Raw genomic sequence first — 27,535 nt, 5'->3', positions numbered from 1 at the left:
ATGATGATGATGATGATTTTTGTGTATGTGTATGTTTTTATTTTGTAGTAATGTACTCCTGCTATATAGCCCATATTGGGCTGCAGTATATGTAAATTAAAAAATTAAAAAGGAAGAACAAAGGTGCCCGCTCAACCCGGTACATAATTAGAGTTCTGAAACTACCTCGTACGCTAGGCTGGGCAGAGCAGTCGATGGGCATCGTCTTTCAAATACTCGAACTGCGTTGATACTGCGTGTTGGTACAAAAGATTACCGCGTTTTCCCCTAGCCCGTGGTAAAGTATCCTTCAAAATAGGCTTCAAGTAAAGCGCTTAAGGCGATGAGCCCGCTTCCCTTCTCGTCAAATGTTCGTAACCAAGCGGGAACGGAGAAAGAACGTCCATTGATTCGCAATGGGACCTGTGGACAGTGGGCACGTGGCCTTTGACAAGTAAGACAAGTGCGCATACACATTGCGACAAATTGATGACATCACATTTAGTTATCTACTTAGTTTTGGTGACTCAGATTCCAGGTCTTGCTGTAATGCGCCGAGGCGATGCTGGAACGCTAAAGTTAGTACAAGCTATTTTAAATCTATCGATAAATCATGCTGTGAGCACTGAACTTTTAAACGTCATGTAGTAAATTTAAAAAATGAGCTATAAAAACATTAGTTCACCATGCTTGTGGACGACGTGAATCGTTTTTGTGAGTCTCATCGTTTGCTTAAAGGGGAGAAAAAGTGGTTCTATTTCCAAAAGAAGCACACAATAAAAAGGCAAAGCCGTTTGTGAAGTTGGCGGAATATCTGCTCCTACCTTTCAGAGCAGAATGTGATAACACGGCACATAGAGTTGTCAGCGATATGATTCCCTTTATCCTAAACACCACTAGCCGAAAGGTCGCAGCATAGGAAAGAAGAAGTCTTCACCGAAAAAGTCACAAATCGAGAGGTGCAGACGACACAATTTGAGGCCTTGCCTTGAGCACAGCCGATCTCTCCTGCAGGGTTTACCAACTTGTGAGCCGCTGACGGAGACAGCCCCACTGGGAAGGAGACTGCACGGCCCAGGATGGAGGTCGTGGTGTTCACTTTTTCCACGTCCACGAAAATCCGCGGCCGGAAGCGTATCCTGCGCACACGTCCCAGATATCATTGTCTGAGCCTGAAGGTCTTTCCTGACCATGCCGGGCCTGCTCATAGAAAAGACGGCTACGATCAGTTTTCACAAACCAACAAACCAGCCGCAGTGGCTACATACATTTAGCCCTTGAGCACGACATCGCAGGCTCCTTGACAAGCAATGGGTAGGTGATCATATTGCCAACAATTGCATCCGTAGTGACAAATACGGACGCCAGCAAAATACGTGAAAGAAGAGTGCTGTAGATGCTCGCGCGTGCCCTGCCTGGCCATTGACCGGACCGCTAGCACGTGGCTTGATCATTGCGATAAATCACGCCTTGGCCTGAACGTGTGCTTGCATTTGGTGGAGTTGCTTGTGTCCCCCTCACCCTGGAACTCCGTGATCTTTTCAATAAGGCGCTAAGCTGTAAAACCTTTGCGCGTTTTTTTTATACTGACGTGTCCACAAATATATGATATAATTATATATCCCTGCATTGTAGGAAATATTGCAGGCCCGGACAACTATTAAATATCGCTGAGTCCGTACAACAGGCCAATCTGAAGGCAAGCCGTGGGCTACCGAAACATGTCTTGTGAAGGCGAATATTTCGCGGACTTCTTCTCTGACATATTCATACAATTTTTAGTCAGCAAACGGAAAGTTCTGTAAATTCCTGTTGGGAAAAGCTTTAAATATATATATATATATATATATATATATATATATATATATATATATACGAGAAGAAAAGGGAACCAAGGGGCCCGATTAGTATTAATCATATCATAGGAAGATCTTTATGTATATATATCACGTTGCCGTCGGATGACCACACACAGATATCATCTGCGTTATGCTGCGGTATTCTGCTGCTAAACACGAAGTCACAAGTTTGAAATTCTGGCTGCGACGGTCACATTCTGTTGGGAGCGAGATGAAAACGAAAAAAAAGGGAGAAACGCTCGGTGTTGCTTGTTTTGAGTGTACGTTGAAGAACCCCAGGTGGCCAATATTGATTCGGATTCTCGCACTACGGCATTTCTAGTGGCTTCAAGGGGCGAACTATCAAGGCGCGATAGTTCTGTGGTTTCTTCCCAGGGATTGCGCCCAATTCTATGGTCCCTAGTCTCGGCACAGGTTCGCCGCGTAATGGGCACACCCTGCCGCTTCTGTGCAGGCTGGAGGGCTGGTACATTGTCGAGCACGCACGACTCCGAATAAACTACGTTCCTATTTCTCACTATATAGGCCAGGTGGAAGCAAGCCGCTTTACTCCCTTCTCAAGAGAAAGAAGACGTAAAAAAACGTCTTGAAATGACTTGAAGTGCGCGTGTAGACGTATTCGTATATTGTGGAGTGTTTAAGAAACGTTTGCGGCAAGAGCTTTATTGCAAACGTTTATGAAGCTTTCTTTCTCAAAAGCAGACTTTGGTATTTTCAATTTAGACGGAGAAACCTTACTAGAATAATCGGTAATGGCATCTGGCTTATACAAACCGCAGCGGAAATTATTAACCCTAATGGCACCGCTCATTGATGTTTAGTTATAAGTCTGTCATTTGAACGTTCGAATTGTTGTTTAATCTACCGGTATATAAATCCTCCGTGGTGCGACTCGAAGCACTATAATGACACGCATTAATTAAAGACAGTAATAGAGTTTGGATAAGCAATGTTTTATGCTAGATTTACCATTACCGCCATCGATCAAGCATGGTTCGGACCGTTACAACGATCTTTAATTTACTTTGATGTATTTACGCGCCGCGAAAGTGAAGTATGCAATGTTGGCGTGCTCGACAGTGCGTATTGAAAGTGCATCGCTATATAAACACACGAGCATTCTTCGAAGAGCAATCCCTACCTGTTGATTATTCTAGTACATTCCACTGCGGACGTGCAGCTACCACGCTCTAAAAGTTCCTAATTAGAAATTATTTATTAAAACATTATTATTGGCAAACACTTTTACCACTTTTTACTGTATTTATAGCTATGTCTTGCTATGTTTCTTTCGTTGTTTTTGCTATTTCGGGCGGCCACCGCTATGGCACGCTCCCATTTGTCATAGCGGCACATTTGGAGCGCTAGTTGTTTTGCTATAGTTTCGCCTTGGTGTGTGACGGCGGCTGTTGCAAGCCACCAAGAGATTTCTTGGCGCGTTTCCGGCTGTTTTCCACCACTATCTCGAGAGCGCGACCTATTTATGACCCTCGAAGTGCACAACAGAAGTAAGTTTCCGTTTGTTCGTGTAGAAGTGTTTTTCCATGGAAATAAAAAAGCTATCTGCGTCCTATCAGGGCGCCGGAAACATCGCCAACTTGATGCTGCGGTTGAGTGGCTTATCCACCCGACTGACGCGCAGCAATGTCACAAACGTGAATGCCTCCGTAATAGCTACGATTACCAAAGTGCAGATGATACGTCCCTGCAGACCTTAGTGCTGCGGAGCTTTGTGAAAGCGAAACTACTTTTACTGACAGGCCCACTTAACAACGTGTAGACAGTGCCGGCCCATCTCTGTCTACAAGTGGTGCTACACGGAGAGGTCTCCATATAAACACACTCGAGAAAACGCCCGTAAATGAATGTGCCGTGCCTTTCTGCACCTGGTTAAAGCATTCAGTGACCGTCGTGACAGTGAGGGTAGTGAAAGTGAGTGCAACTCTGACATTAGGCGCTCCGTCGAAAACTCTGTTCCACAAATGGCTCGGCAAGTGCAGAAGTGGGCCTGCGAGCAATACGCAACCCAGACGGCGGTTTCAGCACCCCTAAAGTTTTGAAAGCGTACAAACGTTTCGCATACTTGCTATCACATGCGCTAACATTGCTTAAGACGCCACGTGTGTCTAAGGGATTATGCAGGTAATACAGCCATTTCGGCATCGCAGAAACCGCAAAGAACATGTTTGCAAAATTTTCTTATTTGTCGTCATAACCGAAAGGCACTAACAAAAAGCTCGCAGAGGCAATTCTGGCCAATTCTTGCAGGGACTGACGACATTCCTGGTAGTGCTTTGTTTCTTGTGGGATGCTACCATATGAACGAGAAGCCCGCGTGAAAACTTTGATTGAGTATTTAAGTTCCTTTGTCAATGCGCTGCTTGTTCTTTTAGAAAAAGGAAAATAAGTCGGTTATGTAACTTTCCAGGTAATTATCAAATAATTTGTGTGCAGTGCACCAGCTCGTGCACTCGTTTTAGGCACCAAGCGGCACTCTGGGTACTGTGGATGTGGGAAATGCCAGACAAAAGATGAGTATGTAGTAGGAAGAGAAATGTTTCCAGAAATCAGTGCACCACTACGGACCGATGCTGAGTTTTCTGCAAAAGCTAGGGAAGAGCACCACGTAGCAGATCCACCACTCTCTGCACTGCCAGTTGGCCTCGTTTCAAATTTTCCATTGGACTATATGGACCTGGTTTGCCGAGGTGTAAACAAGAAATTATTATTGCTGTGGATGCGTGGTTCACTGGAGTGCCACTTTTGTTCTGCTTCAGCTGAAAAAATCTCGCAGCGACTGCTGCATCTAGCCAGCATTCAGTGCAAAGAATTTGCCCGCAGCCCAAAGTCTCTAAGGGATATTGATAGGTGGAAGCCAACTGAGCTGCGTTGTTTCCTTCTCTCCTTAGGCCCTACTGTCCTCAGAGGCATTCTGTCAAAGAACTTGTACAGTGATTTTCCTATTTTACACGTGCAAATTACTACACTTTCCAGCGCTGACACTTGTGACGAATATTGTAACTATACAAAAGAACTTCTCATTTTCTTTGTGTCAGAATTTGGGCCACTTTATGGGAAGCATAATCTGACCTACAATGTCCATTCATTGATGCATTTGAGTGAAGATGTCATGAAGCCCGGCAAGTATGGATCACTTGACAATTTCAGTGCTTTTCCGGCTGATAACTTCATGCAGCATCATAAAAAGCTTGTCAAAGGCTTTAAACGCCCATTGGAGCAGCTTGTCAATCGCAAAGCAGAACGCATGGCAGCCGGGACATTACTTGTTCTCAAAAATCAGTCGCGACTTGGAGGAGACTACTCAAACATGTCCCGCAATGGCCCACTGGTGGAAGGCTGTTGTGTTCCGCAATTATAAGTTGCCTTCCAGCCTATGTTCGGTTTGAGAACTTCACTGGGCAAAAACACATGCGTCATGACAGACTCCACCATTGTAATGGTCACAAGCTTTGCTTATGACAGTCACGGAAACAAAGTTGCAATCTGCAAACAGCTTGAAAAATGTAGGTCCAATCCACGCTGTGAAGGTGGATTTTAGCGAAGCTGTTGAGATTCACCAAAGGAATTATTAAAGAAAAGAATATGCGGTATACAAAAACAAGCGCGTGATAGCGCCACTATTTCAGCGCTCCCCCTAAACGACCGATCAAGAAACGAAATCCGCATATCTGTATAGCCGTTCCAGGACGGGCTCGGCGTTACCGGTGGCGGCAAGGTACGCGCCAGCAACTCTCGCCAGTAAGATAAGATCGCGAATGAATATAGGAACATGACAATTGCATTTACTTTCCCGATGAAACAGTTCGATGGTCAACATTTACTCAAGCCCAAGTTTCCTTCTTTTTTTTCCTTGCCTTTTCCGTTCGGGGTTCATTACACAAGTGGAGCGAATGATATGTTTATGCCAAGTCTGGTCGAAGCGCGACACACCTTTATCTCCGCCGCTCGCTCTTTGCACCCGATCGTTACAGGGTAGGGTTTCTTTTTCTTGTAAAAGAAGGCGCTCGGTTGCGCGGCTAGACCGGTTTCTGCACGGCGAAGGTATGGCAACGAAGATACGTTGTTTTGTGGTTACAATTGCTCACAACAGGGACCTTATCATCTATAATATGATTTTGATGCTTGTTTTGTAATTTTTCTTTTTTTGGGCGGAAGTTTTTTGCTGGGCACACGCAAGAACCCTTGCTTGGTAGAGGTATATAGCTTCGCTGTAATTATTGCTGACTTGTACACAGCACCATGTGTATCATCTAAGCTTGGTATCTTTATTGTAAGGGAAGTTATTGGTCCTGTTATGTCACAGTAGCGAAGTGATGGTAAAACTAATGGCATCTTCGGCTGGCTGTTTCTGAGCGCTTTAGACCGCTCTCGCGAGCGACTTTGCCTTTGGCTGGTTGAAAGAGGGTGCGCGCCTTGCGTTCGGCTGGTTTTTTTTCGGTTGGTCTTCTCCATCTTCGAGAGCTCAGAGGCGCTCCCCGCCCTGTCGTCGGAGCAGTCGTCGAGATGAGAGCGTTTCCAGCAACGTGATCACAGCACAGCGTCGCCGTTCTTGGCGACGGTCCACCGTAGCCTAGGCAACCTAGGCCACAGCTTGCTGGCGTCTCAACGAACGGTCGTCCCACCGGCGCGTCTGCCGGTTTAGCTTTGGATAGGCGAAACATCGGACGTTAGCAGTAGTCAGGTGATTTCGCATCTGCCATTTCCTCCTCCATAGAGAAAGAACTTCAACAAGAGGGGACACTCGGCGAAAACTGGCAACAGAAAACACGTCACCATACGACATGCTATAGTATTTATGCCGAACGTTAGCTGCCGCGAGCATCGAAAAAAAAAAAGAAAGGGAAATGAAGTTAGCAGACATTGATTTATTTTTAAACTCTTTGCCGTGGAAACTAAAACGTTTTGCGTATAAATGAACTTAAACTTTTCGACTCATTTTTCTTGCCTTACCTAGCGACAGGCCAATCCAATGACGCGCCAGATGCATGCGTCATCCGCCAGACACTCCCCCCGAAGCCATGCGAGGACGGCTGCGCGCGCGTTTGAGCGCTCGCGCGCGGCGACCCATCTGTCTCATTTTTTTTTAATGTAACCTGCTTTATTGGGCTCTCGGTGTATTCTTGCGTTCCTTCTGCACTGGGACAAGACACCACTGCACTATTGGACTACGGCAAGGTGAGAAATCTTGTTTCACAGTCTACGACGCAATTAGGCTTACGGCACGGTACCGAGACTTAAGACGCAGTTAGCGAATAACAGCTCGGCCTTCCTGGCGCAGTTAATTTGAGTTAATGAATCGTGCTGGGACATGTTTCCGACGCTTCCTAGGGGATTATGGTAACTTATTTCGGTTTTTGAGGCACACTGGCCGCACAGGGCGCCGTGTCGCATTTAGCGAGAACTAACTCGACCATGGTGCGTAGTCTAGTGCATCTTGCTAGGAGAAGGTTCTGCCGCATTCTCTGACGCCAGACATCACTGAAAAGTAATTTCGTTACTTTCTGGGGTACTTTTGAGGCACGCTGGCCGCACAACGCGCTGTGACGCAGTTAGCGATAAGCAGCTCGGCCGTGGTGATAAAGTTAGTTTGGTGTGCAATGAATCTTATGGCATCTTCGGCTGGTCGTGTTAGAGCGCTCTGGTGGTGCTACAAAGGTCGTGTAAAACGGTTACTAAGCCTTACCGTTTGCAGAAACGGGTCCCTCTGATGATAACGAAGCAGAATCATCACTTCCATACCCGGTTATTGTCGTAATACAGCTTTAAAGTAGTTTTTCACCACTTTTGTAGCATGGCCAGAGCGCTCTGAAACGACCATTCGAAGATGCCATTAGAGGGACAAGTGTGTGACGTTTTTTTTTTTGTGGCTCCGCAACAACATATACAACCGCCGTGATGGGCGATTGCCAAGAGTGATAACATGGGAGTGTACTGCTGGCGCCGGCAGAACGCGCGAAAGATAACGCCGAGGAACATACCAGAAACTTGTAATTCGAAAATTCCGTCTTTAAAGGACTGAAAACAGGCTTTGCACCCACGCATTTGTCATGAGTGCGAGTAGAAGCCAGATTTTGCGAACGTCTAGCACGGTCCGGCTGTGTATGTAGCGTAGCTCTGTTGCGTCCGTCTCTGTGTATGTAGCGTACCGTCGCGTCGCCCGAGGCCAAGTTTTGGAAGCGCGCAGTCGCCCCTGTATTTGTGCTGCTAAAGTGCAGGAAATAATTCCCGCAAATGGGTGAATGCTGCGAAATCAGATGTTTGAATATTTTATGGTATTCTTTGGGATGAGTCGGGTATTTTCTACGCCATGTATGTAAAAGCGAATTGCTTTTGTTTGTAATGCCGCCCATTCACCACTTACGCACGTTTCGCCTCTACACGCAGTATTCCTATATCTAAATACCAAATGGCACATGTATGTAACACGCTCCTTCATACTTGTAAATGTAACATGCTTGCAATTTACTTTTTTTTCAGCTGATGCCGTCCGGTGGAGCTTCATACGTGAACTACTGCTTACCTGGGGTCACAACGTTGGATGAACGCACAAAGAGCACGGCACGAGCTTTTAAATACAGCAAAATAAATATTTACTCATTTCACAAGGTGTCTCGCGTCTACTTTGTGAAATTGCACGTGGCTCAGATTTGATAGGACTTGACAAGCTCGTTCGCAATCATTTTTACCAAATAATAAATCGATTCCGCACGAATACCGTGCGCGATCGGGGAAAAAACAAAAACAAAAAAAGAAAGCGCAGCTGGCGTGCTAGCTAGCGTTCAAAATGCGCGCGCCCAAAACCGAAAACGGAAGTGATTGATGCCGACCGCTTGGCGCGCTGGCGTCAATTCGGCCGCTGGGCTCTATGGGAGTGTCCGCTCTTTTTGAATTCCTTTCTCCATGCCCCCTCCGAGAGCGAGTCACACGTTCGGCTTGCGCGCTTGTCCTCTACTTCTGAGTTCGGGGAACGCCGGATCTGCACGACTCTGCTTCGGGGGATGGATGCGACCACTCGAAGATACCATAAGTGTGTCGTGCTGCTATTGGGTGACTCAGTCAGAGTATGTGCTTTATCAACTCATTCATTCACTCAGTACCTGAATGCATCTGACTGAGCGCTATTGCTCAATGATTGTTACAGACAAGCACGTGTGGCCAGTCCATTGTGTACCTCCTGCGGTCGCTGCGAGACACTTCAGCACATGATACTGGAGTGTCCCACTTTCAGTGAGCAGCGCATGTCGCTAGTGAGGTACTATCATCTCCTTGGTCTGCGGTGTACGACACTCGAAAAATGTTTTTTACTTACTCCAGTGGTTGTGCGTCTCGACGCGATTAGTCTCAACGCGCCCTCCTTACTTTTTTGGAATTAACTTAGGTTCATGTTTGTAACACAGAGACCATTTCTTCTATTTATCATTTTAGTAGCGTCACCTGCAGCGACCGACCCTACTGTGCGTGATCTGTACTGTGTGTTCTACGTTATTCATTCAGGTTTCTCATTTCGCTATTTCTTTCCTCTTTCCTCCCCTTCCTATCTTCCATGTCTGTTTCTGTTAATTGTCTCCTTTCTGAAGAGTAGGCAGGCGTTGAGCGCCTTCCGGTGGCAGGTACCAGCCTGCTCCTCGCTTTCCCTTTCCTGTGAAACGTAGAGACGTTTTCCAATTGAATAATAATAATAATAACTGTGTCAATTATCTGTCATGCAGTCACCTGTGCAGAAAGCCCTGCTCATACATGTGTATTTCTAGTGGATCAGTGGCATTATATATATATATATATATATATATATATATATATATATATATATATCTGAGTTTCAAAGATGTATTCAAAAAGCTCCACAAGACTGTGCCTGGTCCTTGTGGGTTGTGACCTGGAGCGACCTATGTCAGGCTGGATTTTTGTCTGAGTGTACCTCTTTCCTGTCTTCGCTGTTTTTAACCAAACAAAGGATGGCCACTCACTTTAGGGCTTGTATATTAGGTAATATTGTCTTTCCTGCACGTCTGTTATTTATTATTGTACTGTTCATTCTCTATGGAATCCATTGCTGTTATGCTATCTCAGCGTGTCCACCACTCAATGAATATCTAAGTTACATGTATTTTGGTCTAATCTGCATGTTTTATAATTGCATTAATCTGTCGGTGTATAATCTGGTTGATCATGTCTGTGTGCCGAGAGAAGTTTCAAAATATGTTCAATGTAATACACATGCTGCACAGACATGAAGGAGCAAGACGCAAGAAAGCCAGTAAGTAGGTTGTTCTATATGATTTTATGTAGTAGTGGAATATGACTCCGAAAGATCCTAGCGTGTTGGCTCATCTTGTTGCTGCTTCACAAAAAAAGACTACGAATCAACATTTCCAGTTTTAGCAGTAATTCTTGGTAGCACATTAAAATTTGTTTGAAATCAATTTTGAGATTGTGCGAATCAAGCTTCTTAGATAAGTATCACCTTCTCAGGTTGATGTTCCTGTCAGCCTTGAGATTTTTTACATGTCAGCGTATTCCACATCTTGCAATGCTACATGATGCTGCTTGCAGTAATTGAGTTAAGTGAGTCAGACACGCAGTCTGGAGAAATTTTAAAGAAATATTGATCTGCCTGCAAATATGATAACACCTTGTTTTCACATGTTCATGCACCTGGGAATGCATAAAGTTGTGAGATTTCTAGAGTCAAACTCTATTGCTGTGGTGGCACAAACTGGCTTCTGGAAGGTGAAACAAGTTGCATGTGGCCGGCTACAAGGAATTCTGGAGACATTGCCAAACTTCCGCACACAAGTGCAGAGCGTGACATTATTTCTACAAGATATGATGTTAAAAGGCTGAGAAAAACAAGTATTGAGCCTTACAAATGTTCGCCTGTATGTCACTCAGGTGCAAACAACAGTGAAGCTTAAATATTAACCAGAGAATAGTAGCAATTTGTATAATAACAGAATTATATTCTGATGGTGAATTTTAAAAACCGTTTTTGAAATACACTTGACCAAAATTTAGGTATTGGGGCACAGAAAAAAAACACAGGATGGGAAGATGTTATGGTGAACAAAAGTGCTTTTGTACACCATGTTTGCCTTCCATCTCGTGCGTGCTTTTTTCTGTGGTACCCTGCACAAAACATTAACCCATACCAACTTTCCAAGCTTTTAACACTGCTAAACAATGAATCATATTCTAACCAGGAAAGCGAGAGGCAAAATATCTATTCACAGCAGCCCATATACGCTTACGACAGGCAATATGGGGAAATCCACACACGAGCCGACGCGCACCTTCATTGTCTTCATTTCGCGGCGTCCTCGATCGCGCGCTTGGGTGACGGTCCCGTTACAATATAATGAAATGCAAGACAAGCACTGAACCTCTTTATTATCTCATATCTATTCTACGACTATATAGTCGCTGGGTGATTTTCAAGATATTCCATACACCAACTCATACTTAAGCATTTCTTAGCCAGTGTAAAGCATGATCTTCAGTTAGGTAGCTTTGATCTCTGACCCTAACTACGAATAGTGCACGTTTCCTCCAGCATCATATCAGCAGACCCAGCGGAAATTACCAAGACATGAGCTCACCGATGGCGGCAAAACTTCTGCAGATCAAGGTACATGGCCCCCTATCTGCTTTTTCTTAATCTTCTGGTTGCGTTTATGGAAAACAGAAAAGGTAAGCGCAGTAGGATTGTGCTGAGGCCAAGGTCATCCAATGAGTCTGAAACTGGTTTGGAATAATGTGATCTGCCGCAGGTACCTCTTAAATTTCAAAGGTAGCAGTTTCAAGGTATCGGCTACACTGAAGTGGCAGAAATTTAAATCTTTTTTTTTCACTTTTTCAGCCATCGATCGACAGAAAAGGTCAAGCACGAGGTGAGTGTGCATGCACATTTAGAATTGTTTCTGACAGCAGCTGAAAATGTGAAATAGGCCAAAAGGCACTTGTGCTTTGAAAAGGTGAAAGTTGCCCGTCCATATTGTCTGCGCACAAGCTCCCCATTTATTCTAGCATAATTGTTACACACGCTTTATCAGCGGTAGGCTGCATGTATTGTTTTGGCAGATATATGATGCTTCTTAATAATGTTATCAATACTGAAGAGAGCGCTAACTACTGCAGGCCTTATTAGGAAATGTGGTGTGTCTGCAGAGTGCATGGTGTTCAATGTGTTCTGCCGATGTAAATACTAAGTGAACTTGTTTGATAACACTGGGCACCAGCAGCACCATACTGGTAAGAGCTCCTGTTTGGTAATGCGGTTTCGGACTTTTTCACACACCAGTATTTTCATAGGGCCTGTCCTTCATCCTTCTCCGACTCGCCAGCACCTTTGCCTCAGCTGCACCATTCTGGTAGGCTAGCCTCTTCAGCAAAGGCGGTTTTCGAATTTTTCACATATGAGAAGTTTAATGTTGTGTGTTTCACATGCTTCTCGCAGGCTCATCCGCACCTGTGCCTTAGCTGCGCCATTTTGATAGGAGAGCCTGTCTAGTAAATTTGGTTTGGAACTTGCTCACTCCAAAGAAGGTTTATATCTTTCTCGCAGACTTGTTGCGAGCACTTGTGTCACAACTGCGCCATATTGGTATCAAAGCCTGTTTAGTAATGAAGTTTGGGACTTTTTTACACATCAGAAGCTTCATATTGTCTCTTGCATGTTTCTTGCAGGATCACCGGCACCCGTTCCTCAGCTGCGCCATTCTGGTAGCATAGCCTGTTAAGCATATGTGGTTTGGAACTCTTCGAAAGGGGGGCGCTGAAGCGTTGCGGGAAAAAGCAAAACGAAGACAGGAAAGACGCTCTTTCATAACTCCTTCAAACAGATGAAACTCCATATTTTGTCTTGTTCATATTTTTCGCGAACTTGCCCGCGAATACACGCAAGACTGCCTCGCAACTGACCGCTCGAGGCAGTTTGCGTGTATTCGCGGGTATCTTTCACACTTGGAAAAAACACTTCTATGAAGCACGTATTGAGCCACAGAAAGCTGTATCGGGAGTTTCTCATGTTGCTCTACAATCTTCTCGTCGACACTTTTCATTTAACTCTAATTAAGATGTTCAATAATTATTAGTAATAATTATCCAATTAGGCGGAATGCAAAAAATCTGACGAACTCCGAAAAACGGCAAACATTACCTTGGTTCTTTCCAGGTACTGGCATTTGCAAATTTTTAAAGTTTGCCTAAAGCTAAGTGAAACAGCCTGTATATTATAACAATCACGCTTATGCACGTGCAGGTCTCGTTAAGTTGTTTGTAACGTTTCCACGTGTAGATATAAATTGTAAGATCACCTGACAAATAACCTTTCGGAGCCTGGGAGGATTGTCAATAAATAATCGTCTTGTTTTAAATAAAAATGATCACCTTTACGAGGGAAGAGAGTTGCGTCATTCCATCCTGGAGATCTCATCCTCCCTCACTGCACACATTCACCACATACGCCAAGTGCTCCTACACGCTGGAGGAGCTGATACCTTCTCGACCACGTATGATTTAGCGCGATAGCGTGTGAGCCTCGTGGTGCAGGATATCCGGCGTCGGCGTCGTCGCGGTTCGCCGGCGTCGTTGGCGGAAATAATTATCCCGATCCACCCCGACCGCGCAGGGTCTCCGCGTGGTGCAAGGCGTTATTGAACAAAATTAAATTTCACAGAGTAATATTCGTCAGAAAAATCGTAAAGTACGATTTAACCACAACCTAAAGAGGGTGATAGCGTCGGAGTGTAATTTGAATATAAGGCAAAAAAAGCCTGATAAGCAGCCAGGGATCTTTGAATGCTATCGCGTTTTACTCTTAAATGCTAAGCTTAAGCGTCCTCCATATTCTTTTTTTCTCTCTCTCTTATGCATGGGTGCAAGCAAGTCTATGTACATTTGTCGGTGTAGCAAGGCGACAATCACCAACCTCTTGAAGGCTTCGATGTTCTCCCTGAGGGTCTGTCCATCACCTGCCCCGATGGCGATGTATGTCTTCGCGCCTTCCTCCATCTTGGCCTCTGCCATGCGCTGGATATCTGCTACTGTGGTCACTGCCATTTAACCTGATGTCGCAATTTCTGGATACACAGTCTCACTGCAGTTGAAGGCAATTTACCGCTGCAATGTTGCCTAAGCGACCCGCCTAATTCAGTCTCGGGCTACACGTTTCACTTTTGTTTGTGCTAGACAGCAGTTTAGTTACATGGGAGAAGGAGTGCAGAGTTAGTAAATTATGAGCGAGATAAGCCTGAAAATTATTGCTTACAGGCAAAAAATAGGCCGGAGAATCTTGAGGACTTCGAGGCTTCCTGAAAATTTACAGCATCAAACAGCACTCGAATAGTCGTGCACGAAGTAGATGATTCGCGCACGACCACAAAAACAGATACATGACAAAACCAACGAGAAAGGAGACGCAAACACGAAGGAAACGGGAGACAGCACAACGCTGGCCTAGCGAGTGACATATATTTGAAAAAACGGACCATCCCTCGAAGGGTTGCGTCTCATTTTCTCAAGTGTCAGTATGAATCAACTTGCCCAGCAAGCAGCACATTCTTGCAGAGCTGAATTGCCGAGCACCCACACAATCATAGACTAAAGCATGTGCCGTCGTTCATTTCATACGGCGTGTTTCTAAACTACGCGTTAGCGCACTTACCGAATCGAAGTTTCTTAAAAATAACTGGCCTAACAAGGTGTGCCTCAGGTCCGTGCCTGGAATCTCGCGCTGTATCCAAGCTGTAGCTTGAGAAAAGAGTGCAACTGCTTTTCTTGGCAAAGTTTATATAACTTGCTCTCCCTTAATCCTAATGGATGAGGAGAATGAGCGGGTTCGTGGAGTGGGGTGTTCACTGCAGTTACCTGTAACGCCGGGGTAGGGTGTGGGAAAATAAAATGTTCTTTTGTGGTCGGATGGGCTGTGGCAGTTCGGAAATTATCGGGGGGCGGGGGGGGGGGGAGGTAAGGGCTTGTGCTGTCGGTTCTTCCTAGAAGTAGGGGTCAACTGTGAATGATGGCCGTTAAGTTCTACACACCGCTTATACAGGTTTGTCGCGAAGAAAGACTGCACGCATTTATTTAACCATAACGTGGCGTATGTGAAACCATGCACCCGCCGTGGTTGCTTAGTGGCTATGGTGGAACTGAAGAGAAGGATATGTAAAAAAAAGAAGATATACGAAACAGTAGAACCATGAATTTAGAATCACGGTTTAGACAACTTAGAGCTAATTTTTATATTCGAGAAATTACCTCTCTGCAAGTCTCCTCCCATAGGCATTCTCACGAGAATGCTTGCTAAAGTCGCGGAGTATTTCCATCCTGTTTGAAGGTGATTATCTTGATAATTTTTAGTATACCATGTTGCCTTTATTCATGCGATTCTCCTGCAAAAATTAAGTTGTTGTTTTAAGCAAGAACTAAACGTATTTTTATCATTCAATCTGACTATAGGACAGTGCCCCCACAGTAGGTATGCGCTATCGCTAAATAAGAACCAAACCAAGAAGCAGAACTGAAGATTGATCTTCGTAAAAAAAATAAAAACAGAATGTTTACCAACGTTATCTATTCAACTGAATAACGCCGTTGTTGGAATTCGATCAACTTACCGATGGTGCCGCTTCGCGTCAACAGCGCTTTCTGGTCCGTTTAGTGCGTTTGTGGCACGCAAGCTCGCAATGCTCTGTTATGAGCGAAAGCGTTCCGTACCCGCTCTTAATACGCCTGGCTTTTTGAAAAGTAAGCTACAGGAAAAAAATCAACACGTGCAAGGTCGAGCTGTCGCGACGGTAACAGTTGTAGTCAGCACAGCTCTCTCGCTGTGCTCATAGGCAGAAAGAAAACAATGCCAGTGGTATATTCGCCGTTCTACAGTCTAGTTGATTCTCGTTAGTAGGCTTTGTGCTACATACTGCCAAACAACAATGCCATAAGCCTATAACCAAAATATTGTTACGGGAAGGAAGAAGCGTTCGTGCATGTATTTACATACTTGAAGAAAAACCAGCTCAAAAGAGACGAGGACGAAAACACGACAGGTACAACCGGCGGGCGCTTTCAATGACTGAGTCAGCTTGCGTAGAGAAGCGATGGCCAAAATATTTTTCGTCTCAGAGGCCACCATCCACGTCTTCTTCTTTCAACATTAGAGACTGCGAAATTACCCCCAGCGGAAGAAGCATCATATTGGTGCGACTCACTGGTTCCAGAATACAGAGCAGAGTCTCGAAAGGCAAGGTCGGCTCACGGCCGAATAGAGCGTAGAAGGGCGAGCAACCAGCTGTGTCATGGGGCGAGGAATTGTATGTAAACGAGACAAATGGTAGAGCAGTGTCCCATTTGCGATGATCGAAGGAAACATACACTGCGAGCATATCAGTTGTTGTCTGGTTCAGGCGTTCGGTAAGACCGTTAGCTTGAGGATGGTAGGCTGTAGTAAGCTTGTGTTTAGTCACATGATCGAAATAAGTAGTCTATGACTTTGGCATGAAAAGATCTTCCGCGACAAGTGCGCCATGGTGTATACATGGTGTTTCATTTTAGCTGCACCAAATTTTTAAAAATTGCCTGTGGCAGATAGCACAATCATAATCCTTGATCTAAACTACTCGATGAGGCGGCCATTACTTCCACGAGAAATCAAAACGCCTAATTGAGTAATTAGCATAATTACGCTAGTTAACTTTTTAATTAATGATTTTACGAAACATCTTTCAATCTACGAATTATAGCCGCTGAGTTCGCAAGGCGTATCCGCTTGGAACGAATTCTCAGGACTGAACCAGTTTCGAGGTATTAATTTTTAACGTGTCCGACGAAATGTATGGGCGTTCCAGTTAACTTTTTGAGGAAAACGCTGTTTTATGCATTGAAGCACAAAGTTAACTGGAACGCCCATGCATTTCGTCGGACACTTTGAAAATTATTATCTCGAAACTGGTTAGGTCCTGAGAATTTGTTCCAAGTGGATACGCCTTGCGAACTCAGCGGCTATAATTCGTAGATTGAAAGATGTGCCGTAAAATCATTAATTAAAAAGTTAATTAGCATAATTATGCGAATTACTCAATTAGGCGTTTTGATTTCTCGTGGAAGTAATGGCCGCCTCATCGCGTAGTTTAGATCAAGGATTATAATTGTGCTATCTGCCACAGGCTATTTTTAAAAATTTGGTGCAGCTAAAATGAAACACCCTGTATATAAGATAACGTCGTGAAGCAAGAAGTCAGCGACGTCTGCAGCGCAACTTGTGGGTAGGGCTCTTGTAATGCCATAGTGGGTTGTATAGTCCGCAGCGGCTGCAATCAACTCATTTCCATCATTTGATATAGGGAATGGTCCGAGAAGATCAACGCCAACGCAAAAAAGGGGGTCGGTCTGTATATCCAGAGGCTGCAGCAGACGAGCAGGATGCACAGCCGGTCGTTTCCCGCGTTGATACGACTCACAGGCGGCGACAGCTACGGACGGAGCCATGTTGTTATCCACCTTGCGGAAAAGAGCCAGGACGTCCTGGATGTACGCCACGTAGGGTTCAGTAGAAGTCTGTGCATGGGTTCCAAGGTCCTTCTTAGCAGCACGTTGGTGGCCGACGGTCTTGCCGAACAAACTTCGAAGTTTCTGTTTGCACTGGTCCCAACTTGTAATCTCTTCTAAATGTGTCTCGAACAAGACCTTTGCCGTTTTCTTTAGGTAGAATGTTATGTTAGCCAGCATAAGCGTGTTATCCCACCTTTTGTAGGCACTGACCCGTTCGTAATTCTGCAACCTGTCATCGACATCCACCATTGTCCATCTCAGAAAACATCCCAGGATCGCGGGGCTGGGACGGGATGACCGTCGGATGACGAGGGCGTGGTTGAAGACTCTCCTTCAGATGACATGGCGGCCAGGTAACATCCACTGCAGAGCTCCGTCTTGCGCGAGTGACTATCCCGCACCTCCACCTAGGATGTTACGGGTTTTATTAATGACTGAGCCAACATGCGTAGCGAAGCGATTGCCAAAATATTATTCGTCTTCTCCAAGGCCATCACTCACGTCCTCTTCTTTCAACATTACAGACTGTAACAATATTTTTTTTAATATAAGACAGTCATTCTTGGTAAATTGTTAACCTGCTTTTCCTTATCGAGTACGTCTCTTGCTTCTTTCGTGCGCCCATCTCAGAGATAGTACAGTCTAAATATTTCGGCCAATATGTGCTGCAGGAGCCACTAGCGGTCGTGATGTTGTGAATACGTATGCGTGTATTTAAATAAAAATTTGTTTAATATTTTCTGTTTCTTAATTAGGGTTAATTTATTGTCTTAACTGTCATATTATGCTCCTGTGCGTAAAGAGCGCCCGCAATAAATGTTCTCGTAATACCACCCGATTACCTTGGCCTATCTGCTGCACTAGACGTGTGCTATTTTTTGAAGGAAGTCCTTATCATCGTCATCATGATCACCATAATTCGTTCGCACGCATTATACCAGAGTTACTTAATATTAAAGCACTCTGGCTGCACATTCCAATTGCGAAATAGGAAATTTTTGAAGGTGGCAGCATCACTGATGGAAGTAATTGAAGGGCGAGAACAGTTCCATTGGCTGCTGATGCGGAGTATAAAAAAATCAACGTACGAGTTAGTGCAACACGTAGCAACACCGACTTCGAAGTGATGTTCACTGCGAGATGCAATGCAGGGTGGTTCCAGCAGGGGTTGGTTTTTAACACACATATGCAGTTACAGTAACGGCGCGGTGACAAAACGCAAGAGGTAAAGGAGGAACGCGATGCGCGCGCGCAGTTGAATGGTCATGAGAAAACGAACTCACGCGCATGTGTTTGCCATGCATGGAGTACCTGTGGCGGCGCAAAATGGCGCTTTGGGGGTAGTGCTAAGAGCGCATGCGCGCCGAACAATTCGAGTAATCTTCGAGAGGATCGCGGCTAATAAAGGTTCAGTTGCTGTTTGGGACGCGTGATACTCACTTGCCTTGCTCTGCCGACAAGCGCGTTCAAACATAACGACCCCCCTTTACCGTGCGCGTTCCAACATACCGTGCCAGACGCAGTCCGGTTAAGCCCAAACCGCATGAGAGCAATTTTGTGCGTGACGGCGGCGAGCGACAGCTTCGAGCGACGAAACGGGCCGTCGCGCGAACAGATCACTCGTTCTTCTCGCTCGATCGCTCGGTTCTGGAAATCTAGAATTCGTCAGCTCGTCGCCCTGAAGTGCTATGAGCGACTAGGCAATAGCACGGAGCCGGCACTGGATGTACATCAATCACGTACTACCGATTGTCGTACGCAACGAGTAAACGACTAAGGTTTGATACGTGCAAGGATAAGAACCTGGTGCAAGACTGGTATCTTCGACTGGTCGCATCCATCCCCCGAAGCAAAGTCGTGCAGATCCGGCGTTTCCCGAACTCAGAGCTAGAGGACAAGCGCGCCAGCCGAACGTGTGACTTGCTCTGGGAGGAGGAAATGGCAGATACGAAACCACGTGACTACTGCTAACGTCCGATGTTTCGCCTATCCAAAGCTAAACCGGCGGATGCGCCGGTGGGACGACCGTTGGCCGAGACGCCAGCATGCTGTGGCCTAGGTTACCTAGGCTACGGTGGACCGTCGCCAAGAACGGCGACGCTGTTACAGTGGCTAGAATGGTAACGCTGTGCTGTGATGACGTTGCTGGAAACGCTCGTCTCGACGACTGCTCCGACGACAGGGCGCGGAGCGCTTCAGAGCGCTCGAAGATCGAGGAGAGCGATCGAAAAAAACCAGCCGAACGCAGGGTGTGTACCCTCTTTCAACCAGCCGAAGACAAAGCCGCTCGCGAGAGTTGTCTAGAGAGCTCCGAAACAGCCAGCCGAAGATGCCATTAGAAATATTCATACTGCTCTTTACAGTAAAACACATCAAATAAATAAATAAAGCACGCGTAACGCCAGCATCGGCGCATATTTGCTCCCCTCATTCCGGCAACAACGGGAAGACGTCGCTCAATGTCGTCGCTCACATGCGGTACGACTTGTAGGCGATGAGCGAACACGACAGTCATATCCATCGCGTCACTTGTCGTCGCACGCAAGATCACTTGCATGCGGTTTATACTTTACCCTACAACGATCCGACGGAAATGTATAGATCTGATCTTTTCCAATGATACGTGTAACATACTAATGATGGAACCCCTGCCAGTTTACCACAGTGACTACAAGACAGACGTTCTTACCTGCACAGTCACCACCATGTAAACCAAATAAACACCCTTGTCTGCATATTTCATTTGTATGTAATGCTTCTCTACATGCACAAAAAATCACCAGCCCTTCCCCTGGCAAGAAAATGGGGGTAAGCGAAGCTTGTCGTGTGTATCTGAACTTCGTCAGGGTAACGTAAAGTTCACATGTTACGGTAATAAAACATAAACGTCTAATAAATGTATACGTCTAGAGAAGGAAACGTACAACGCAACGGAAGGAAAAGTTGCACGGAAGGGAAACAAAGGTAGAAAGAAAGGGGAGGACAAGTACCACGAAAGGAAACTAAACGTAGTAGGAAGTGGAAGGGAAAGTAGTAGGTCAGGTACACACGCTACAAGCTTCGTTTACCCCCATTTTCTAAGTTAACTGCGACACCCGGTATACACAGTCTAACATACAGGGTGTTTCAGCGAACACTTTCAAAATTTTTTAAAGGTTGCCTGTGGCATATCGCACAATTCTAGTTCATGAGCTGGCGGACATTACTTGAAGAAGAAATAGAAATGAATAATATAATAATTACCAAAAATTCACTAATTAAGTTGATAACTATTTACTTGATGGCCTATATTGCAATTTACAAATTGCAGCCGTGGAGTTCGCAAGGCGGATCCACTTGGAACGAATTATCGGGATGACACCAGTTTCAAGATATCAATTCCCGAACTTTGCGGAGAAGTACATTGGCGTTCCAGTTAACTTCTTTAAAAAAACGTCACTTTATGCGTTGAAGCACAAAATTAACTGGAACGCCCATGCATTTCTCGGCAAAGTTCGGGAATTAATACGTCGAAACTGGTGTCATCCTGATAATTAATTCCAAGTGGATTCGCCTTGCGAACTTTACGGCTACAATTTGTAAATTGCAATATGGGCCATGAGGTAATTAGTTAAAAACTTAATTAGTGAATTTTTGTTGATTAGTCGATTATGCATTTCAATTTTCCGTGTAAGTAGTGTCCATATCTTCGAGTAGACCAGCTCATTAACTAGAATTGGGCTATCTGCCACAGGCAACCTTATGTAAATTTTGAAAGCGTTCGCTGAAACACCCTGTATATTGAATCCGAAGGGGATCACAAAAAAAGATTTATATATACCGTGATTTCCGTTGTATAAGGCGCGGCTTCTTTCAGAATTCTTGATATGGCGGGTGGAGGCGCGGTGGGGATTAAAACGATAGCCCTGTGGCGGTCCATACGCAAAAAATTGACTGTCGCTTAAGTATCCTTACTTGATTTGAATGCGAAAGCATTATGACTCCTCTTAGTTGTCACCAATAAATACTTCTTAAGTATTACAACCTGTTTGGTGATCCTTTCTTCGCTTTATTTCCTCTGCGTTCATTAATCACCAGACCGCAACCATTCAGAACTCATCGCCAAGTAGCTACGAGTTAATATTGTGATCCACTTCAATCCATCTCAATCCACTTTAATCCATTCTAATCTACTTTACTTCAGCTTAATTCCCTTTACTCCGCCTTAAGTCACTTTACTCTAACTTGTTCTAACTTTAATTCACTTCACTGTAATTCACCTTAATTCGCTTTAATTCACAATAACTACCCATAATTACTACGAATTACCGTTGTCATACCCTTTATTATCTTCTATATTACTGCTGATTTCATTCAAGACGCTGATAACGTTACATTCATTTTTGGTACCACTGTTTGCAAGAGACGCCGGCTTTTCTGCCTCATGGCACATGTAATGCTTTCGCATTAATGACTACTGTAGACGACAACAGTCCGTTTGCACGGCACAGAGTGAACAGCTTTCTCGCTTTCGATCATTGCGATTTGCGCAGCGTCCCGTCATGCTCAGAGATGCTGCAGATTGTTTTTGTGCGACGACGAGGGTAAGCTTGTATGCTGCTCCAGTGCATGCGAAAGAGTGAGACCACTGCTTCGGCCTAAGCAGAAGTGCTTACTGACGCCGTGGTGGGAACGCGCCTTTGCCGATGGCACAAGAGCTGAACCGGCGTGGTTTCTGCCAGGTTGGCTTCTCTGCGCCGAGTAGAACGACTTATACCCCTGACACACGGGCAAAAGTAAAGTGCTTTGCAGGAAACCCCTTTTGTCACACCGAAGGACCCTTTGCAGAGAGGAGCTGCGCCGATGACACACAGCAGGTGGTTCTTTAAGTGGTTCCTCAAATGAACGCAGCAAGAAAAAAAAAAGAGAGAGAAAAAAAAGCGCTGCTTGGTTAAAGCCGCAAGATAAAAGATTTACTATAAGCTGCGCATGTAGATTACATTTGGTGATTGTAGAACATAAAAACATTTTTTTCCCATTTTTGATCGCGTATACTGCGCATACTCGCAATTCAACATGGCGGCGCTAGCGACGTGGTGCGGGCGTTTCAGAGTATAGCCAGAGTGAATCTTCACTGTTCAACAAATCGCCATTACTGCTAAAAATTAAAACATTCTCCAAGGTAAAAAAAAAAAAAACTTACTGGGCACCGTAGTTATGTAACTCGTTTTCTTCTATTGATGAGTTGTCGACACTTTGCCGCTCGAAAAGTAGGTGCCCGATCTCTTTTCCCGCAAAGGAACTTTGCCGGGAGGGAGATACTCCTTTGTCGTGTGATGATGATGAAATAAACTTTAATTTTCGAGACAGTGTTCCCGAGCGTTTGAGCTGTGTATCACTCTAGGTGGGAGGGTGCCTCATTCCAGGAATCCTCTGGCCTTTGTCGTGTGTCACTGTGCTTGAACGCCTTTCCGGTAGATGTCCCCTTACCTAAAGGACTTTAGAGTGGCCGTGTGTCAGGGGTATTATATCACTTGTCACGGCGTCACGACGCTCGGCCAAAGGCGGTGTGGGTGGCGCGAGGAAAAGAGAGGCCCTGCGTATACAGGGACACTATCCCTCAGCAGTAGATGGAAGCCCAAGCCCAGAGTCCACTCAAGTTCGCCTGAGAGATTTGACCTTGGAGATGTGGTTTGTGGTACACGAAAAAAAAATAATAATCACGATAATTAAGCCAGAGAATGTCGATTCCACTGTCAATCTACATCAAATCGACAGATTCAACACACGGAAACTTATATAATCGCAAAGAAACATACGCATCACTTATTCTAAAACACTGCGTTGGATCTCGTGTAAAGCTTTCATTGTTGTACTTCCTCTATAATATTTAATAAATAATAATAATAATAATAATAATAATAACAGCAGTAGTATTAGTAGTAATTATCATCGTTGTCAGCTTCGTTTTTACACGCTCGTGGAAATGTCAGTGGTTGTTGCTCAGCGGAAACGATAGACAAGAGTTGACATGGATGAAGTAGAAGAAACGAAACGGACGCAAGTTTGAAATAGAGGCACTGGAGCCCCTAAATCAATAAATAGCTATGATTACGTTGCTCTAAAGAAGCCGGCGCCGCGGCTTCTTTTACAGATGACTGGCAGAAAAGGAATGCAAGTCTGGGAGTACAACACTTTAGCGTTACATATTTTTAGGCTACCTCAACTTTCAGCAGATGGAACACAAAATCAGAGCGCGGCAGCACAGGTTGTAGAAGTCACATAAATATAACGCTCAACGAGCGTGCCAACGACCGCTTACTCCTTCTGTTAAGAGTATCAAATGCATTTTATAAACTCGAAAAGTGAATTCGCCGTCACATTTGGCTACCAGATCAGTTGGGCGGCTATGTTGTAGCGATGCGTTACGCTTTATTCTATGCATGCTAGTCTTACTATCAACCGCTCACGGCCAGCTGATCCTCGTTGATAACGCGAACGGACCATCGCTCTGACCACTTACCAAGCGTGAAAAGCACGAAAAGGCATTGGCATCGGAAAGGCATCGCTACAAAATATCGGCCCAGGGAATTTATTCATTTGCATCAGGTTTCCGAAAACGCAAGGAGCTCTTGTCTCTGTAGTAGGACTAGCACATATATTTTAGCAAAGGTGAAAAATGCCACAAATACGTCGATCCACTGCAAATCGCCGTGTAATGCTTGCGGGTGTTTGGCGCTGTTTCGTGCCTACAGAAATTATTTACTATTGTGGACAGGTAGCTCGCAGCAAACGAAAAGAATGTGTCGGATAACTTTACTTAAACAAAACAAAGCACAATGGCGATGAGAAAGAAAATCATCTTGGTTGTATATCTGAAATTTCAGCTGAGCTGCGCTTGGCTGTTTTGATTTCCTTACGGTTCCTGGAATTAACATAGGTGTCTCTTCTACTCCTGGAAGCAGGGCTAAGCACAGAGCGATTAACAGTGTGTGGTAGCTGATTGAACAACCATTTATTTCGATTTCACGTAGCCTACACTCTTAGGCCATATGCTAAGGTCAAATTAACCATACCACTTCAACAGTTTATGCTGTAATTGCTACTGCATACTGCTTGTATTATAATTGTTTAGTATGCATTTTGTTAAAAAAAAAGAAAACTCGGAAAGCGCTGGTGCGACATGGTCAGCAGCATTAGCCACACCCGTATAAGGTACCTAATCATGCTGTGGATTTCCCAGACTGTGAGACGGCTAAAAAAACACAGACACCACGAGAAACAATTGCTTGACTAATTGTTTGCTCAGAGTAAAACATCGGCAGTTGTCGCTGACTGATTTTAACGACGCAAATCGGAACAGGGGGCAATGGGGAATGCCGTAGTCAAGGGTACGGAATAGTCTTGATCAAGTGTTTCTTAATGTTCATTAGAACGTAAAAATACACGTGCCTATAGTGCGTCGTTCAAAAAAAAAAAGCGACCGTAATAGCTGAGTTTCAACCCACGACCTCATGAAAAGCAGCGGACCATTATAGCCACTGAGCCAACGCGATGAGTTCTCCGAGTTTTAACTCGGTCATGTACATCGGTATATATGCGGTTTCATAACGGTTTCACCAATCCTTGTCTAAGAGGCAAGAGCGCAGCATAAGGTGCCACGTGCATAATGAAATAAGTGACTTCGGACGTCTTCCTTTAATGCGAGCTTGCAAAAAGAACAGAACTATTCCAGATTGTCCAAGCTAATGCGCCTTCTAGAAGCCCTGCAGTGAAGCAGGTCTTAAAACACTGACCAGTTGAAGATGATTTTCTGGATTTACTCCCGTCGCTTACTAAGTCTTTAGAAAAGGTGTCTGGCTGAAATGTACCAAATTGTCTTTTCAAAGCCACTAATTTGTTTACAGGAACCTACCTGAAAAAACTGTCGTCAAGCCAAGCATTTGTTGACGTGATCTTACTCTTTGCGGCGTCGGCCATTTTGGTCACGGCGTGGTTTCGCTAAGGCCACCGCCAAGGGCACCGCCAATATAACCACCTAAGACTTTCGGTTAAGAAACACAAATTACTGTGACAGTAAACACAATACAACAAGGCACCTGCACGCAAATGCGCAAATAAACTCGTAAACTGAAGCCAACCGATATTACGGATGTCAATCATGCGACTACATAACCTCAAACATGCGCCCATCACCAGCATTTAGCAAGCTGACATTTTTCTTTGAGAATTAGCTTACGAGAGTTGAAGCGACAAAATGGCATTTGTGCTTTTATAGACACCCGGTGAAACCGCACGACCATTCGTTCGTGAAGGGTCGTGAACGAATGGTCGTGAACGCGTCATCGCATGCTTTCGACCAGGCGGATAGGGCGTTGTCTCCAGCCAGCAGTTGAGTCAAAGGGGCGATGATCATGGCGAAGTTCTTCACAAAGCGGCGAAAATAGGAGCAGAGGCCGACGAAACTGCGTAGTGTCTTCAGATTAGTGGGCTTGGGGAACTCGGCAACTGCACGGAGTTTTGCAGGATCCGGAAGCACGCCTTCTTTGGATACCACGTGGCCTAAGATGGTAAGCTTACGAGCAGCAAAGAAGCATTTTTTGATGTTAAGTTGCAGGCGAGCCTTAGTCAGACAGCTTAATACCTCTCTTAGTCGTTGGAGGTGAGTCGAGAAATCAGGTGAGAAGACAACGACATCATCTAGGTAGCACAAACACGTGTGCCACTTGAGACCGCGCAAGATACTGTCCATCATACGCTCGAACGTAGCGGGCGCATTACATAGGCCGAATGGCATGACATTAAATTCGTATAATCCGTCCGGTGTAACGAAGGCGGTTTTGGAGCGGTCAGACTCAGCCATGGGGACTTGCCAATATCCAGACCGCAAGTCCAAAGAGGAAAAGAACTCGGAACCTTGCAAACAGTCAAGAGCATCGTCTATGCGCGGTAGGGGATGTACGTCTTTGCGCGTAATTTTGTTAAGACGTCTGTAATCAACGCAGAATCGAATAGAACCATCTTTCTTTTTTACGAGGACAATAGGTGATGCCCACGGGCTATGGGACGGCTGAATCACGCCACGCCAAAGCATATCGCTCACTTGTTCGTCGATGACGCGGCGTTCCGAAGCTGAGACACGGTAAGGACGCTGCCGGAGTGGGGCGTGCGAACCGGTGTCGATGCTGTGCGACACTGTGGTGGTGCGGCCGAGAGAAGGGTGGTGGCAGTCGAAGGAGGCGGCAAATTCGCGTAGCAGGCTGACAAGTTGCGCGCGTTGTGTGGTTGTCAAATCACCGGAGATTGACGGTTGGAAGCACTCCAACGGCGGTCGAGTCGCATTGTCGAGCGCGGCGAGGGATGTCGAATGCGCGGTGTCGGGAGCATCGAAGAGCATCGAAGAATCCACAATTTCAGCATAACCGAGGCACTCTCCGCGATGCAAAGTAACCGGCAGGAAAGACACATTGCACACACACATCACACCACGGCCAGCACTGATGGCGATGACGGCAAAGGGCAGCGGAAGGGAACGGCGATGGGCGAACAAGTTACATGGCGTGAATAAGACGGTTGCGTCACGTGCAGATACGCAAGACACAGAGACGACGGCGGCGGACTGAGGAGGGATATCGGAAACGTCGGCCACAATCATTTTTGGAGGCGTCACAGGAACGTGGTCCATGGCTGCAGCGGAAGGGAACAACTCCACCTCGGCGCGGGCGCAGTCAATGATGGCATTGTTAGACGATAGGAAATCCCAGCCTAGAATGACATCGTGGGAGCAGGACGGCAGGACAACGAACTCAATGACATGAAGAGATTCCGCGATGACAACACGAGCAGTGCAGGCTCCCAAAGGTTCTACAGGCTGTGCGCTCGCAGTACTCAAATACAGTCCGGAAAGCGACGTCGTTACTTTTCCCATCCGTCGGCAAAGTCCTGCGCTTAACACCGAGATTGCTGCGCCCGTATCGACCAGTGCGAATGTTGGAATCCCTTCGACGTATACCTCAATTACGTTGCAGGGGTGATTTCGAGGCCTTGGGTAAAGCGAAGGGGACGCAGTTCTCGCCTCGGGAACTGCGACACTTAGTTTCCCTGAGGCAGAGGGCTTGGCCGGCGTCTCATCGGTGAGATGGAACGACGGCGTG

At 45.5% G+C, this 27,535-nt stretch overlaps 3 protein-coding genes and 1 long non-coding RNA gene across 6 annotated transcripts in view; 1 reads left to right on the top strand and 3 right to left on the bottom strand.

Annotated features, from left to right (window-relative positions):
• The window catches only part of LOC119466324 (uncharacterized), a 683,885-nt gene that overhangs the window by 191,821 nt on the left and 464,529 nt on the right, over nt 1-27,535 (bottom strand). The gene's annotated exons all lie outside the window — the stretch shown is intronic.
• The window catches only part of LOC119466322 (PE-PGRS family protein PE_PGRS26-like), a 471,155-nt gene that overhangs the window by 55,463 nt on the left and 388,157 nt on the right, over nt 1-27,535 (bottom strand). The gene's annotated exons all lie outside the window — the stretch shown is intronic.
• On the bottom strand, nt 833-15,569 carry LOC119466325 (uncharacterized). Of its 2 annotated transcripts, XM_049656772.1 has the most exons (3): nt 15,473-15,569; nt 13,786-13,921; nt 833-1,118 (listed from the first exon to the last, which is right to left on the bottom strand). In XM_049656772.1, exons 2-3 carry the CDS (start codon nt 13,914-13,916, stop codon nt 866-868), a joined length of 384 nt encoding a protein of 127 aa, XP_049512729.1. In that variant the 5' UTR covers nt 13,917-13,921; nt 15,473-15,569; the 3' UTR covers nt 833-865. The 2 variants fall into 2 exon arrangements, with proteins under 2 accessions (XP_049512729.1, XP_037582755.1); XM_037726827.2 differs by lacking the exon at nt 15,473-15,569 and having other exon boundaries at nt 13,786-14,076.
• LOC125940511 (uncharacterized) lies at nt 5,866-8,464 on the top strand. Its single transcript, XR_007463713.1, has 2 exons — nt 5,866-7,034; nt 8,337-8,464. It is a non-coding gene; the product is annotated as an uncharacterized LOC125940511 (long non-coding RNA).

Source organism: Dermacentor silvarum, chromosome 10 (genome assembly GCF_013339745.2).
Source record: "Dermacentor silvarum isolate Dsil-2018 chromosome 10, BIME_Dsil_1.4, whole genome shotgun sequence".
NCBI classification, from domain to species: domain Eukaryota; kingdom Metazoa; phylum Arthropoda; class Arachnida; order Ixodida; family Ixodidae; genus Dermacentor; species Dermacentor silvarum.
Note: the sequence above shows the minus strand (reverse complement) of the source record. Positions and strands in the feature narration are given on the sequence as shown.

Coding starts and splice junctions, on each gene's coding strand:
- LOC119466325 (XM_049656772.1), bottom strand. CDS start 13,916: ATGGCAGTGACCACAGTAGCAGATATCCAGCGCATGGCAGAGGCCAAG. Junction 1,119..13,785: donor AACATCGAAGCCTTCAAGAG/GTTGGTGATTGT, acceptor ACGTGTGCGCAG/GATACGCTTCCGGCCGCGGA.